The following is a 15,774-nucleotide window of genomic DNA, read 5'->3' as shown; positions in this document are numbered from 1 at the left end:
TGTCTAAACAATATTGAAAAGATGGGCTCAGCAGTAAGAGATATTTATGTCTGAATTCAGTCCATAGTAATGATCAGAGACAGCATCTACTGAAAAACATTCAATACAAAGAATTGTCACACTTAACAGCCCTTAATTTTATTTTTAGTTCCTCTATTTTCAGATAGAGAAATGTAGAAATTCTGAGTGACTGAGAAATGATTAAACATCTAGAAATCAGCTCACACTTTCATAGGTTTCATTCAGTTCATGGTCACATGGCCCAGTGAGTCTCTGCTTATGACTTCACTGCACACAATTTCACAGTGGGAACACACAGCAGAGAGGCGGCTCACCTCAGGAATGATGCAGGAACTCAGGAATGATGCAGGAAGACAGAGACTTGGGCCAAGGTCCCAATAACCACTCGGCTCTACCTCCTGAAGGCTCAATTGCCATGGAAAATGGCCACCTTTCTTCTACAGCTATAAACTGTTTCTAGAAATTCTTGATCTCAGCAAGGGTTTTTGTTTGTTTGTTTTTTGTTTTTTATTTTTTTTTTTTACTAACACCCATCAGCCTCAAGTTCAGAGTCTGGGACAAAACCTGGCTAGTTGAGTTTATGACAAATTAACAGCTAAGTGCTTTTAAGTCATGGGCAGAATACAGCCTTGCCTTCTTACCTAGTAACTGAGGACAACACTGTTTAAAACACTTTAATATTAAAGCCCCAAAGGCTAGAAGGACTTGGACAAGTTTATCGAATGTGGTTGTGGACTATAAAGACCTTACATCAGGGTCTTGAATACTTTTATTTTAGTCCCTTTGTCAGAATTCTGGTTTCTTCACAGTGACGGTGGAGGCGCTATCTTGGCCTCACAGCGGGAGCTGGAGACCAATGGTGGTTTCTTGGACAACACAGATTCAGAACCTAGGATATGGGTCAGGCTAGAGGTGGGAGCGGAAGTCTTAGGTGACTTAGACACTGTAATGTAAGCCCTTCCATAAGGTTTCCTACGGGTACTGCGACCACAGGAAGCTCATCAGAAACTTTTCAGCCTGTCTCTGCCGTTAAAACTCATACTTTAAAACCCTTGCTTTACATAGCTCCCTAATTCAGCAAGGAACAAAGGCAGTCTCACTTTAGCAATCCTTTCAAGGTGTTGGGATTGCTTTTGGTAGGTTGCAACCATGAAGGGGTGCTTCAACAGATCGACTCTACCTCAGCTCATTCCACCAAGCTCAGGAGCCACTAAGTTTTTGACTGGGAATCCTGAAATAATTATTGGGTGAGTCTTAGCTTTCTCCTAACCCTATCTGCATGTTTCCCAATTGTTTCCCTAGTCCCCAATTCTGTTGAATCCCCTAGATCATCTCAGGTCACAGGAAAAATAATCAAACAATTCTACACTGTTGGATGCTGACACTCCCTTGATATATGAATGAAGAGCCAGCTTAACAACCCCACAATTCAGTAACTGAGAACTGTAAAGTTATTAGAAGTCTTTAAAAAAAAAAAAGACCTTACATCCCTGTGGTCACCAGCGCTTGAATTTCACTGATGAGAGACTAAGCCTCCAGAGTTCATATGCCCATAAACATTGCACAGTTGTTCCACATGGCTCCATCCATCCCCGAGGTAGGCATCAAAGCTCATGTCTCTCAACCTGTTGTCTTTTCTACCATGTTATTCTCAAAACCTTCTTATGGCTTAAGGCTTATGCATTCAATGGTTGTATATGGTTCAGTTTTCAATAAGTCTTAGAAAGTATTTACCCTGAAAAAAAAAATACCTGAACTTTTTGTACGCTAAAATGTTTGCAAGCAATGAAATTTTCTAACTTATTGATATATTAGCAAATAATTAGGTATGAAACTAGAGAAGTAGATTTGTGTAGTCTGAGCCTCAAAGGAAACTAAAGCAGGAAAACTAGCAAAATAGTTCAGTGCTGATGGAAAGAAGTCCAGGGAAATCCAGAGTGTTCAGCGGTTACAGTAGGGTCAGAGGTCAGTCTCAAGAAGGATAGACTGTGAAGGAGAGGGGGTATAAGGCACATGAACACTAAAGGTAACCAAATCTAGGGCCAGCAAGGTGGCTCAGTGAGTTAAGGCACTTACCACTAAACTTGATTATCTGAATTCAACACCCAGAAGCCACATGGTAGAAGAAGAGAACTGACACTCATAGGTTGTTCTCTGATCTCCAGGAGGGTTCTATGGCATGTAACCTCACACACACACACACACACACACACACACACACACACACAAATGTAATACATTTTTTAGAACAAACTAATACCCAAAGCACAGTCCACATTTATTTATATTTTTTGATGTACTTTCCATTACAAAATTATTTCCTCTCCAGGTGACATAAGAAGCAGAAGAAACATGAGCCAATGGAACAGAGAAATTACAGCAGGGTGAATGAATTTGTTTTTGAAGGACTAACCCAGTCCCAAGAGTTGAGTTTGGTCTTGTTTGTTTTCTTGTTCTTGGTGTACACAGCAACTGTGCTGGGGAACCTCCTCATCATGGTCACAGTGACCTGGAAATCCTGCCTCCACACACCCATGTACTTCCTGCTTCGCAACCTCTCTGTCTTAGACATCTGTTTCTCCTCCATCACTGTTCCAAAAGTCCTAGTGGACCTCCTTTCAATAAGAAAGACCATCTCCTTCAACGGCTGCTTCACTCAGATGTTTTTCTTCCACCTGCTTGGTGGGGCAGACATCTTTTCTCTCTCTGTGATGGCATTTGATCATAACATGGCCATCTCCAAGCCCCTGCACTATGTGACCATCATGAGTAAGGGGCGGTGCACCGCCCTCATCATGGCCTCCTGCATGGGGGGCTTTGTTCACTCCATTGTGCAGCTCTCCCTCTTGCTCCCACTTCCTTTCTGTGGACCCAATGTTGTTGATGGTTTCTATTGTGATGTCCCACAGGTTCTCAAACTCGCCTGTACCAACACCTTTGCTCTTGAGGTCTTAATGATTTCTAACAATGGTTTGATCTCTACCCTGTGGTTTGCCTTCCTGCTGGTGTCCTACACAGTCATCATGACAATGCTGAGGTCACACATAGGAGAAGGCAGGAGGAAAGCCATTTCCACCTGCACCTCCCACATCACTGTGGTCACCCTGCACTTTGTGCCCTGCATGTATGTCTGTGCCCGACCATTCACTGCCCTCCCCATGGACAGAGCTGTCTCCATCACCTTCACTGTCATCATCCCTGTTCTAAACCCAATGATCTATACCCTTCTGAACCAGGAGATGAAGTCAGCCATGAAGAAACTCAGGAAAAGACTCTGACCTTCTGAAAAGGAATAGATACTAAGTCTCCAGTTAGAAAAATCACAACTTAAAGACCGGAGAGTCCAATCAATAAGCCACAGTGAGGCTGATGTTTATCTTTACAGTAGAGTCCTCAAAAACTAGAGACAACTGTCTCTCTAGGGTTTCCTCATGGTGAGGTTGATGACAACATAGAGCCTTAGACATAATTCTTGTCAGTTCTTGAACTGGAGAGCTTGCTCAGCTGTTAAAAGCCCTGCTGTTCCTGTCCCTGCAGGGGAACTGAGTTCAAGTATGAAATCTCACATCAGGCAGCTCTCAGTATCCATAATTCCAACTCCAGGGCACCTGACAATTCTGGTGTCTGACAGAATCAGACATACACATGCACATAATTAAAGATAAAATTAAATGTCAGCTCTTAGGAACTCAAATGCTTATAAGGCTCAGACACACCTTGCTTTACTGTTAAGAAAATGAAATCCTTCAGGAGGCAGAGGCAGGTGGATCTCTGTGTGTTTGAGGCCAGACTAGTCTACAGAGCAAGTTCCAGGACAACCTCCAAAGCAATACAGAGAAACACTGTCTTGAAAAACCAAAAACAAAGCAAAACAAGAAAATGAAATCCAAGAGAAAGCTAGGTCTTTTGGGGGTTGGGAGGGTAGTTATTACTGGTTTTTTATTGGTTTATTGTTCTCTGTATAATGCTAAGAATTGAACTTGGGAGGTTTTTTTGTTGTTGTTTTGTTTGTTTGTTCCTATCAAAATGACTAACCCACAAAGGCCAATATTCTATAGACCTCCCCTATCTAATGAAACCCCTGTATATCTGTCTATTTGCCTTCCATCCCTAAGACTTCACTACCACATCCTTCTCCTTAAGCTGATTATGAATTAGCCAATCACATCAGATTAGGAGGCCATGTTCCCATCAATGAGATGAAACACAGCCACCACCATTAGCATAAAAACTAACTGAAGTCTTATCCCCTGTGTGCTTGCTTGGCTTGTTTGCTCCATTTGCTTATGGCAAACTTTGGGCTGGAGAGATGTCTCACTGTGGTTAAGAGTTGTGGTGCACCCATTTTACAAAAGGAAATTACCTTGCTGGGTTACTTTCACTCCTTTTACATGGTGTGTGTGTGTGTGTGTGTGTGTGTGTGTGTGTGTGTGTCCTCAAAAATATTCTTTTCCAGCAAACCTGTGGCCTCACACATGCTAGGTGAGTACTCTGCCACAGAGATTACCTGCAGCCAATTGTGACTCTTTAATTGTGTCTGCACAATGTAATGTCCAGGCAATGACTTCCAGGGGACCTGGAGTAAAGTTAATAAAACACAGTCACATCTCCTCATGTGGAACTAGTTTTCTTTGGAACATTTCTGCTCCATTTTCCTAACAAAGCTCCCAAAGCTCCCCTTCAAAGAACAAAACAGAATTCAGATTTCATGAGGAGCTCAGCTAGAACTGATACATCTGACTCTGAGATTAGTATAGAATTTATTACTCCTGCTACCTCAGACACGCAAACTCACAAATCTGAGGCAAACTCACAAAAAGTGATGGGAAGAGGAAGAGAAGAGAAAAGAAAAAGAAGAAATTTTTCTTCTCTGCCACAGTGTCATGAAAGGTACACACCTGATCAGACAGTGCATACTGTGAGGTTTCTAGTACTTAAAAATGCATCACTTTACACCATCTGATTCTGAGCAGCCTTCCAGGAAGAAAAGAACCCCACCCTTCCTATATCTCCTTAGTGTGCCTGACATACTTGTGCACAAGAAAGAAGCAAACAAAGCATTTAAAATCCTTCCTTTCTGGAGGCTGGAGGTCCCTGCTGCTCTTGGGAGGTGGGTGGGGGCTGGGTTCAATTTCCAACACCCAAATGGCATCACAGAGCCATCACTAACTCCTGAGCCACTGTCCACATCACCAGCTAAGTCTATTGTCCATCTTTGTCTTTAGCGCCTTCTCTTTAATGTAAAGAAATAGAGAACAAGATTTAATTCCGAAGCTGGGCATGTTAGTTCTTGCTATTAATTCCAGCACTCAAAGGACAGAGGCAAGTGGATCTCTATGAGTTCCAGGCCAGCCTGGTCTACAGAGTAAATTTGAGACTGTCCAAGACTATATAGTGAGATCTTCTTTCCACACACACACACACACACACACACACACACACACTTAATTCTAGCAACCTTATCTGTCAGTTACATAAGTAATTGGTTTTGTTTTTTGGATGTATTAATTGTATTTATATGAGTGATTTGCCCACATGTGTAAGTGTATCATGTTATACTTGGTGCCTGTAGAGGTCAGAAGAGGCATCAGATCCCCCTGGAACTGGAAATGGTTTGGACCCACCATGTGGATGTTGGGAGTTGAGCCGGGGGACTCTACAAAAGCAATAAGTGCAGCAGGTCATGATGCCCATGCCTTTAATGCCAGCAATGAAGAGACAGAGGCAGGTAGATCTCTGTGTGTCCAAGGTCACCAGGACACTCAGGGCTACACAGAAATACCCTGTCCCAAAAGAAAGAAAAAAAAAGCAATGGGTGCTCTTAACCACTGAGCCATCTCTCCAAACCCTCCAAGTCCTTTAGATAGACAAGTAAGAACATGAGTTGGGAATTATTTTTAATTATTAAATTAGTTGCTTTTTGATCACTGTGATAAAACACCATAACCAATACAACTTAAAGAAGAAAGAGTATATTTGGGGCTTATGGTTCCTGAGGAATAAGAGTTCATCACCATCACAACAGAGAAGCATGACAGCAACCAGGCATCTTGGCAGAAACAACTGAGAACTCACATGTCAGTCCACAAACAGGAAACAGACAGAGCAAACTGGGATGATGAATCCCAAAGTTCACCTCTAGTGATGTATGTCCTCCAGGAAGGCCATATCTCCTAAGTCTCACCAAACAGTGTCACCAACTGGGGACCAGGTATTTGAAGAATTTGGGAGGACATCTTATTCATACCACCACAATTATTAATCTTTGACAATTTCATACATGAATATAAAGAGCTTTCATCATGCATGCTCCCATTATGATCTCTTACCCTATTGCACTAACCACTTCTCAGCACATTCTCCTCCTGCCTTGAGATCTCCTTCCCTCCCTCCCTCTCTCTGTCTTCTCCCTCTCGATTCAATTAGAATTGTTTGCATGAACATGGGTAGGGGGCTATTTATAAGACTGTTGCATGGGTAAATAACCATTGGCTACCCCACAGAAGAAAAGGATTCCCTCTCTAGGTAGCCATTAACTGACAAAGGTTTGGGGGGTGTCTCTCAAGCCCCTCCCACATTGTGATTGTTTGAATGAGAATGGCCCCTATGAGTTCGCATGCTGGCATACTTGGTTCCCAGTTAGTGGAACTGCTTGGGAAGGATCGGGAGATGTGGCCCTGGAGGAGCTGTGGTACTGGGGGTGGAATCTGAGATTTCAAAAGATGTGCTATATTCACATGCTCTCTCTCTCTCTCTGCCTCCTGCTTGTGGATCAAGTGTGAGCTCTCAGTTATTTCTGCCGTCATGCCTTTGCTTCATCATGGACTCAAATTAAACTCTTTCTTTTATGAATTGCCTCAGTCATGGTGTCTGTGACAGCAACAGAAAAGTAGTTAATATACACATCCATAATGGAATACTGAAGGGTGGGGAGAAGAGAGGAGGGGGAAGAAGGCACATGTGAAGGTCATCAGCAAGCATGACTTCATTTGCTGGCATAGTTTAATGGCCCATCCTGCTCACTAACCTACCTCTGAGCTTTCTGCTCAGGTATAACTTCCCTTTTGATAAATTATACATAAAAAAGAATGTAAAAATAGATAACTCTCAAGGTTACAGCTTCAAGCAAATCTTCATTTCTTTAGCAGAGGCAAATGTTGCCCTTGACTTCAGTGTTTACTGAGGTATAATTTATATACATTAAAATTTACCCTTTGATATGTTGAGAATTTAATGAGTTCAAAAACTTTCCCCATGCCATCTTTGCAGTGAATACTTTCTCCCTCACCACCCTCTTCACACACAGATGAAATACTTGAAAACTTTATTTGAGATTATAAGGACAAATGTGTAATGAGATATCCACCCCGCCCACACCTGTTGCACTGACCACGCCCATTGGGGCATGGGGACAGGTGTAGACGTGACCTGGGGGAACTAGGTCTGGGGTCCCAGAACCCAGAATTCTCTCTTGCCTCCTGGTCGGAGACAGAGAGCATCCAGAGGCATCCTTGGGATGGGAACCTGCTGGCGATCATCTGTTTCTGGGGTAAGTGATTTCTTCCCGAATAAACATCCATCAGCCTATTCGTTTTCCCAGATTCTTATTTATCCACGATACAAATGTGATAATTGCCACAGCAGAGCAGACAGAATGGAGTCAAATCTAAACAAAGTAAACACAGATAGGAAATTGTAGCCAAGAACCAGAATTGAACAAGGATGCTATTGGGCACAGTTACCTGGATGGAACATTAAAGGTCAGGACATTGTGACTGAGCTGACTGAATCTAGACTCACCTAATGGATACACCTCTGGAGTGTCTGTGAAAGAGTGTCTAGGTGAGTGGGAAAGAATCCCCCTAACTGTGGGTGTCACCATCCCATGAGCTGGGATCCCAGGATGAACAGATGGAGAAAGAGAGATGAACACCAGCATCACCAGCATCATCATTGCTCTCTTCTTCTCAACTCAGGGTACAATGGAACCAACAACTTTACACTCCTGTCACCGTGACTTCCCCACCAGATTTAAAAGTGGATGTGTTGAGGCAGGACAGAGGGCTCAGTGATTGAGAACGCTAGATGCTCTTTCAGAGGTCCCATGAGTATCCACATCATGTGACTCACAGCCACCTGTAACTCCAGCTCCAGGGGATCTGACATTCTCTTCTGGCCTCCATGGGAACTATGAAGAGACATCATAACCAAAGAAACTTATAAAAGAGAACATTTAATTTGAGACTCATAGTTCCAATGGCTTAGAGTCCATGACCATCATGGCAAGGAGCATGGCAGCAGATAGGCATTGAGTTACTCAGGATTATTGAAGCAACAGCTGAGAGCATACATGTTGAGATAATGACCAAGAGGCAGAAAGAGAGCTAACTGGAAATGGCATGGGTTTTTGAAATCTTAAAGCCCACCCCTGGTGACACACCTCCTCCAACAAGGCCTCCTAATTCTTCCCAAACTTTTCACCAACTGGGGGCCAAGCATTCAAACATATGAGCCTATGGGGTCCATTGGTGTGGGAAAATCTTTTTGTACATTGTGAAGACGTGTCTTTACCAAGGTGCCTACTGATTGGTTTAATAACAAGCTGAATGGCTAACAGCTGTGCATGAACAGGATAGGTGGGACTTCCAGGCAGAGAGAAAGGAAGAGGGAGATAAATCTAGGCATGGGAGAGATGCCAGAGGACACAGAGAGGAAACGGGATGTGTAAGATGGAAGAGAGGTAAAAAGCCATGAGCAAAATGTAAATTAATGTAAGTGGGTTAATTTAAGTTATAAGAGCTAGTGGGACAAACCTAAGCTATAGGCCAAGCTTTCATAATTAACAATAAGTCTCCATGTCATTATTTGTAAGCTGGCAGCCCAAAGAAAAATCCATCTACAGCCCATTCTCATTCAAGCTACCACATTATGCTTGCTCTAAAGGGCCCAGGGGACAAGAGGGTCTTTCTCTGAGGGCCCTGAGGGCCCATAGGGTTGTCACTAAATCTTTGTTTTCCAGACCTTCCTTCTCTTTCCTCCATGGTGTCCTCAGAAGGATGACAGACTTAATTTTTCGTGTATACAGAGTAAAGGGTTTTTTTTTTTTAATATATAGATCTTTGTGTGCTATTTAACAATTTTTTGCCTGACCAATAACCACTAAGACTTTTCTCCTGTACCTTCTAAAAGTAATACCTGATACTTATGGTTTCACATCATTGTCTCCTCCTTTTTTGAAGTTTAAACAAAAAGTCTGGTAAGACATACTCATACAAGTAAATTTGTACTTTGTTGGAAAACCTTCAAAGACAAGATCCAAAAAAGGCCCTTTCTTTGATGAATAAAATTGAAGTACAAAGGAACTTGAATTAAAGTTACTTCATAAGAATATCAAACTTTTAAATAGTATTTAAAAGTATTTGCCTCAGAAACACATTCTAGTATGTGAATGATGGACCTCTTACTGACTGGAGCCTCGGAAACTCAGAATGTCTCTTTGGCTTAACTTTAGCCAGGCTTCTAGAAGCCGCTTCTGCAATCGGCCTGGAGCTTTGACAGCACAAAACTGAATGAGAGCTGGAAGAAAGATTATAAGGATAAGTATTTAGAATGTGGCTGGGAAACACAGAGATCTAAAAAATTGGTAGAAGAAAGCTCTTTTCTAAGATTCATGACCTAACTAGCCCAGGAAGAGGAAATCTCATGAGGTCTGTTTTAGTTAGGGTTTCTATTACTGTGAAGAGATACCATAACCACAGCAACTCTTATAAAGAAACATTTAATTGGCTGATTTACAGTTCAGAGGTTTAATCCATTATCATCATGGTGGAACACAGCATTATGCAGGCTGACATGTGCTAGAAAAGGAGCTGAGAGTGGATAACGAGCTACATCTTGATTCCACAGGCAACAGGAAGTGGTCTGACACATATGAGATCTCAAAGCCCGCCTCCACAGTGACATACTTCCTCCAACAAGGCCACAGCTACTACAACAAAACCACACCTCCTAATGTGCCACCCCCTATTAGATTATGGAGAGGGGTGACAATTACATTCAAATTACCACAGGATCCCACCTCTAGACATAGTCTCCCCCTTCTTGCTTATCCAATACAAAGTAGTCACCTCTGAAATGAATTACATATAAGCAACACTAAACACATTCAGCAGGTTGAATTATATATATTTATGTGGTAAATATATCTCTCTGTGTGTGTTACAGTAATAGTTGCAGAAAAAGAGGCCATCAATTCCAGAGAGGGGGGAGCAGAGACATGGGAGGGGTTGCAGGAAGAAAGGTTGGGGAAATGATGCTATATTTTAATTAAAATTAAACAAAAAAAAAGAAAAAGAAAAAGAAAGATGGGGTAAGGACCAAGAGAAAAGAGAAGCCAAAGAAATATCAGCCCACCAAGCCAAGACCTGACATGTTTGGCAGTTAGCAGTTTCCAAAAAATGTCTTTAAGCGAAAGACCCAGTGCTGTACTCAAAGTGTCACAAGTGTGTCTGACAAGATAGAAACAATAATGTTAACTCAGTGCTGACTAAGTGGAGATTGTCAGCTCATCAAATCCTCTTGAGAATCGATCAGGAGGTTGTCCCCCACTCTCACGCCTCTGCAGAGAGAACCAGGCACACAGCAGGCAGGACCATATGCTGGTTATGAATTCTGCCCAGGCCATACACCCAAGAGAAGTTGACCAGCCAAGTGCTGAGATAAGTGATTGGGTCATCTTCAGGGGTCCACATGCCCCCACCCAGATCCCCAAGGCTCAAGGAACATCTCAGACGACGACGCAGGAAGAAGGCAAGAATTGTGCTGCCGCCTTCAGCACATGACTGTCAGTGCACTCACGAAATCACAGACGTTTTATCAGAGCCTGGCGATACCCTGCCTGAACTGCACCACTAAAACCGTCTCTACCCCAACCCCACCACTGAGACCCCAATCCTAGGCTGGGTCAGGCTTTGCAAACATATTTCCAAGACTTGCCATTTGCCCTTGCTTTCTATTTCTGATATTCTCTGCCAGTACAAAAATTAAAGTTTTTTATGTATATATAGCATCAGTTTTGTCATCCTTTTATTTATCATTTTCAGGCTTTAAATTTTTCCTGCTTGGAAAATTCTACTCTATTTTAAGATTATGCTCTAAAAATCTATGCTGCTTGCTCCTGATGTTGATTTACATAAATACTTCCAATGTCTCAACTTTTGGTCCATGTGCAGTTTCCACTACCAAGTACACCACACGAAGATGTACGTTTAGCAGAGATTCACAGCTAAGCACTGCGCTGTACTCCGGGAGTCCAGTTATAGAAAGGGAGGAGTGATGAGCAAAGGGGTTAAGACCATGCTGGGGAAACCCACAGAAACAGCTGACACAAGCAAGTGGGAGCTCACAGACTTCAGACTGACAGCTGGGGAACCTGCATAGTACTGAAATAGGCCCCCTCAACGTCGGTGTCGTCAGTTGGGGGGCTTGGGCACTCTATGTGGCCGCTAGCTGTAGAACCAGTGTTTATTCCTAGTGCATAAATGGCTTTTTGGAGCCCATTCCTTATGGAGAGATACCTTGCTCAGCCTAGATACAGGGGAGAGGGCCTTGGTACTGCCCCAAGAAGTGACAGACTTTGACGATTCCCCATGGGAGGCCTCATCCACTAATGGGGGGTGGGATGGGGAGATGGTGGGGGAAATGGGAAGACAGGAAAGGGAACTGGGATTGGTATGTAAAATAGTATTGTTTTTAAAATTAAAATAGAAAGAAAGAAGGAAGATGCACTTGTGCAGAACTATATAATAGGAATGCTTCTAGGAGATAACAAAAGAAACAGAAACTTCTAACAATTAAAAATGAGGAAGGATTTTGAATTGCTTCCCTTGTACCTGACATTGATATCTCAATAAGTACTTTTGTATCAGTAAATACAGTATGAAGCCAGAGAGCTTGTAGTTAATCAGCCTGGTGGTAACAACCTTTTAATTCTTTAAAGAATTGTAGGCGTGCTCCATCACATAACAGAAACAACTTTTCTTTTTAATTTTCTTTTTACTCATTGTTCCTTTCACATCGTGTATCTCGATCCCATTCGTTTGTATTCTGCCCTCCGCCCTTGCAATCACCACCACCCAATAAAATAAATTTTAAGTGAAAAGAAAAAAGTAAAGAAAAGTAAAAAGAAGAAAAGGGAAAAATCTCATCAGGGAAGCCATAGTGTGACACAGTGAGTAGGTCCGGGAGAGGACTGCAGCACCACGCCATCAGGATGGGGCAGAGGGACTCAACCAAACGCTAGCTGGGCCTACTCCTTTGGGAAGCAACATTTAAATGTGGCCCAAGGCGAGTCAAGGCTACAGAACCAACAAGAGCGTGAATGAAGCCACGCAGGCGCACTGGCACCAAGAGAGGCAATTCACCAACTGCACTTCCTAGAAAAGAACACGAGGGGGCAGTTTCATTGGATCCATGTGATGGACAAAAACTACGGAGAAAGGCAGAGGAACATACAATGAAGTTTCCACACAAAGGCGCCCACCCAGAACCCAACAGTATTCAACGGGAACAGAATGAAATTGAAACCGCCACATTAGTTATAAAGCATAAGAAAAATCCTTTGTGGTTCCACTGGGGCTCGAACCCAGGACCTTCTGCGTGTAAAGCAGACGTGATAACCGCTACACTATGGAACCACGTGAGAAAAGACGCTTCTGAGGCTCATTGAAGAAAACATTCTATGTAAATTGTGAATGGTAACAACTGAAACTTTTGAAACGGCTCTCAAAGAAAATTCAAAATTAACCCGTATTCTTCAACACTGGGAGAAACGAACAGGATTTCGGCATGAAGCCAACACACAAACACGGTTAAGATGTGTCACAAGCAAACTGGATAACAAAGGACCCTGAAGGAATCAATCAACGAAAAGTTAAGGTGCCACACCACGTGGTTCCACTGGGGCTCGAACCCAGGACCTTCTGCGTGTAAAGCAGACGTGATAACCACTACACTATGGAACCGGGTGAGCGCTGTTCAGCCAGATAGACTAACTACACTTAGAGGCATTGACGCGGTGGAAAAGGGAATCGTGACGTCTCTGTATCCTGCCCAGAGAAACCTCAAAACTTCGGATTTTCTGGATGCTTTTCTGCTCTCTCCCCGCTGCACACCCCACTGTTAATGGAGGGAAGGCGGGAGGAGGAGAGAGACAGAGAGAGAGAGGAGAGAGAGAAGAGAGAGGAGAGAGAGAGACAGAGACAGAGAGAAAGACAGAGACAGAGACAGAGACAGAGAGAAAGAATGCAAACAGCCCTCGAGTCGCTGTTCCTGCTCTGATGTAGACAGTACTGAAGTAGAAATACGCCTGGCTCTGTGGCGCAATGGATAGCGCATTGGACTTCTAGACAGATGAAGGAATTCAAAGGTTGTGGGTTCGAGTCCCACCAGAGTCGCTTTTATTTTAGTAAGAAAGGAAGAATGAAATAGAGTTAGGAAAAACAAAGTGAACCAAAATCCTTGACCATTTATAATTGTCCTGCCTGGCGCACCCACTAAAATAAAAAAGGCAATTTATCGCAGTTGTTTCCTGTGCCCACCCACTTGAAACTAATAGGAATCTTTCCGCTACTACTCCCGGAGCGTTTCTCTCAATCACCTTCCACCACAAATCACACTCCCGATGTCTGGGGAAATGAAATGAGCGAATTGTAATCATAGTTACTAATCGCCTTCCCTTTGTGACTTTGTATTTCAATATTTTGTTTTGTAAGAGTAGAAAACAATTTTAGGGCTTTTTAGAAACTTTTAAGTCTCGCGGTATTGTCCCAGTTGCTGATAAATTAAAGCGAGTCCCTTCGTGAACCAGAATGGCCGAGTGGTTAAGGCGTTGGACTTAAGATCCAATGGATTTATATCCGCGTGGGTTCGAACCCCACTTCTGGTAAATGTGTTTTTCTTTACCAGTGCCTAGGACGTTGGGACTTAGAATGGAAGGCATAAGGTGTGGTATCGTAGAGAAACATTCGCTTTATTCAACACTTTACTCTCCGGAACCAACTCCGTGCCGGATTCTTTTCTGATCTCTAGATACAGGGGTGTAGAGAGTTTAAAAGTAAAATTATTCAAAAGAAAGAAATTAAACGCAAGGTCTTTACCCATAAGGCGTGGCAGAAGAGCGAAACAACAGAAAGTAAACAGAAGGGTTTGCAGTGTGGTGGCCCGGCGACAGAGCAGGCTCAGCGTCTCCCCGAACCCTTCCGGGCTGACCAAACATCTGTTTGGGTGTCTGTTGGCGTCTGACAGGTTCCTCGGGCCAAGGTGATTCGAAAGTGGGATGTGGAGCCGCTAAATGGGATGCAGCTCGGGGTACCGCTCTACGTGTAGCAAGCCACACTGTAACCCTTGATGACACCGAGAGAGGGAGTGGTGTGGCCTCGGTGTTCTGCCCTCTGGTCTGCGCTGGGAGAGGCGGATCGGATCTGCCAGCTCTGGTTCACTCAGCGCCCACTCCACGGCCTTTGTGAAGTGAAGCAAGTTCTCCAGCAACACGTGGAGGTCGGTCCACAGGTTTGGAGGGCTGGTAATTCTCCTGAGGCTGAGCCCCCGGCCAGGGCAGCTCCGCTCCAGGGAGGCATGGACTTAGTTAAATTCGACTTCTGATGCTTAGGGTCCCATACGATCGTTTGTGAGAACTACCTACCCATTTGTGATTATCCAAAAGAGTTAGGGGGCTGGGGAGAAGGGCCGGGGGCGGGGGTAGGGGCGGTGGTTCGAGTTGCTATCGGTCCGACCCCACAGCGGATCAAGTCTGGGTCTTTCTTTGCAGCCGCATGAGCTTGCAGAGATCCTGGAACCCAGCATACACTCAATAAATGTCAAATACAAACCGAACCTCAAATTATGCATTCTTACTGCACCCACAAGGCGCTCTAGGGATTCTCAAAACAGCAAGCCCGGAATTAGAAATGACTCCACCAGCTCCAGAAGCCAGACCAAAGGGTCCAAAATATGAGGCGTTCCTCCCGGGAAGCGCTCTTCGGAGACCTCACGCACGAGGGATCTTCAGTAATTTTAGTCTTTATGCTCCACGAGTGACGAGAGAGAGGAAGAAAAAACACACACACACACACACACACACACACACACACACAATTGATTTTGGACTCTAGGCCTAATTTTGAATGTGGATAGCCTTAGAAAAAGCACCTTTTGCCAAGAGCCCGGATAGCTCAGTCGGTAGAGCATCAGACTTTTAATCTGAGGGTCCAGGGTTCAAGTCCCTGTTCGGGCGGATGTCGTTTTAGACTAGACTTCTACATTTGGGCATCATTAAACGAGCGAGAACTGTTACCTACCTAGCCTTTCTCCGATTATGTATTTCCCTGTCACGATAGTGTCCAGAAACACTGGGATTTCCCAACTACACAGTAGGAACAAACAGTGCTGACCACGCGCAGGAACTACAGCAATTGGGAGAATTGTACTTCCCTTTTTTTGTAATCTAATAAAGATAATTAAGTCTTATAATAAAAGATTAAGACTAGTATGTACTGATAATCTTGTTTGTATAAATAGAACTTTCCTGAAGATCAGAGAGCGGGAGCTAGCCATACAGTCTGCAGGTCTGTACAGACAGACAGGAAGTTATATGCCTGGTTGGAGAAAGGAAGCGATAAGGCAGGAGGAGACAGGAGTTCATCTGTTTTTTGCTGGGAAGTTTTCTGCTGGAAAGGTAGCTGCGGTTTTACTCCT

The 15,774-nt window shown here is 43.6% G+C and overlaps 1 protein-coding gene and 5 non-coding genes across 6 annotated transcripts; 4 read left to right on the top strand and 2 right to left on the bottom strand.

Moving 5' to 3' along the window:
* The first annotated feature begins 2,381 nt into the window (after positions 1-2,381).
* Positions 2,382-3,299, top strand: LOC127228903 (olfactory receptor 4D9-like). The gene has a single exon (XM_051194007.1). It carries the CDS (start codon positions 2,382-2,384, stop codon positions 3,297-3,299), a length of 918 nt encoding a protein of 305 aa, XP_051049964.1.
* A 9,344-nt stretch (positions 3,300-12,643) lies between these two features.
* Trnav-uac (transfer RNA valine (anticodon UAC)) lies at positions 12,644-12,716 on the bottom strand. Its single transcript has one exon. It is a non-coding gene; the product is annotated as a tRNA-Val (tRNA).
* A 254-nt stretch (positions 12,717-12,970) lies between these two features.
* Positions 12,971-13,043, bottom strand: Trnav-uac (transfer RNA valine (anticodon UAC)). The gene has a single exon. It is a non-coding gene; the product is annotated as a tRNA-Val (tRNA).
* Positions 13,044-13,389: 346 nt separating this feature from the next.
* Trnar-ucu (transfer RNA arginine (anticodon UCU)) lies at positions 13,390-13,475 on the top strand. Its single transcript is given in 2 exon segments — positions 13,390-13,426; positions 13,440-13,475. It is a non-coding gene; the product is annotated as a tRNA-Arg (tRNA).
* A 408-nt stretch (positions 13,476-13,883) lies between these two features.
* On the top strand, positions 13,884-13,966 carry Trnal-uaa (transfer RNA leucine (anticodon UAA)). Its single transcript has one exon. It is a non-coding gene; the product is annotated as a tRNA-Leu (tRNA).
* Positions 13,967-15,240: 1,274 nt separating this feature from the next.
* On the top strand, positions 15,241-15,313 carry Trnak-uuu (transfer RNA lysine (anticodon UUU)). Its single transcript has one exon. It is a non-coding gene; the product is annotated as a tRNA-Lys (tRNA).
* The last annotated feature ends 461 nt before the right edge of the window (positions 15,314-15,774 follow it).

The sequence above is a fragment of the Phodopus roborovskii genome, unplaced genomic scaffold (assembly GCF_943737965.1).
Source record: "Phodopus roborovskii unplaced genomic scaffold, PHOROB, whole genome shotgun sequence".
Lineage (NCBI taxonomy): Eukaryota > Metazoa > Chordata > Mammalia > Rodentia > Cricetidae > Phodopus > Phodopus roborovskii.
Note: the sequence above shows the minus strand (reverse complement) of the source record. Positions and strands in the feature narration are given on the sequence as shown.

What these genes read in the sequence shown, in the direction of transcription:
- LOC127228903 (XM_051194007.1), top strand. Translation starts at nt 2,382, where the DNA reads ATGGAACAGAGAAATTACAGCAGGGTGAATGAATTTGTTTTTGAAGGA.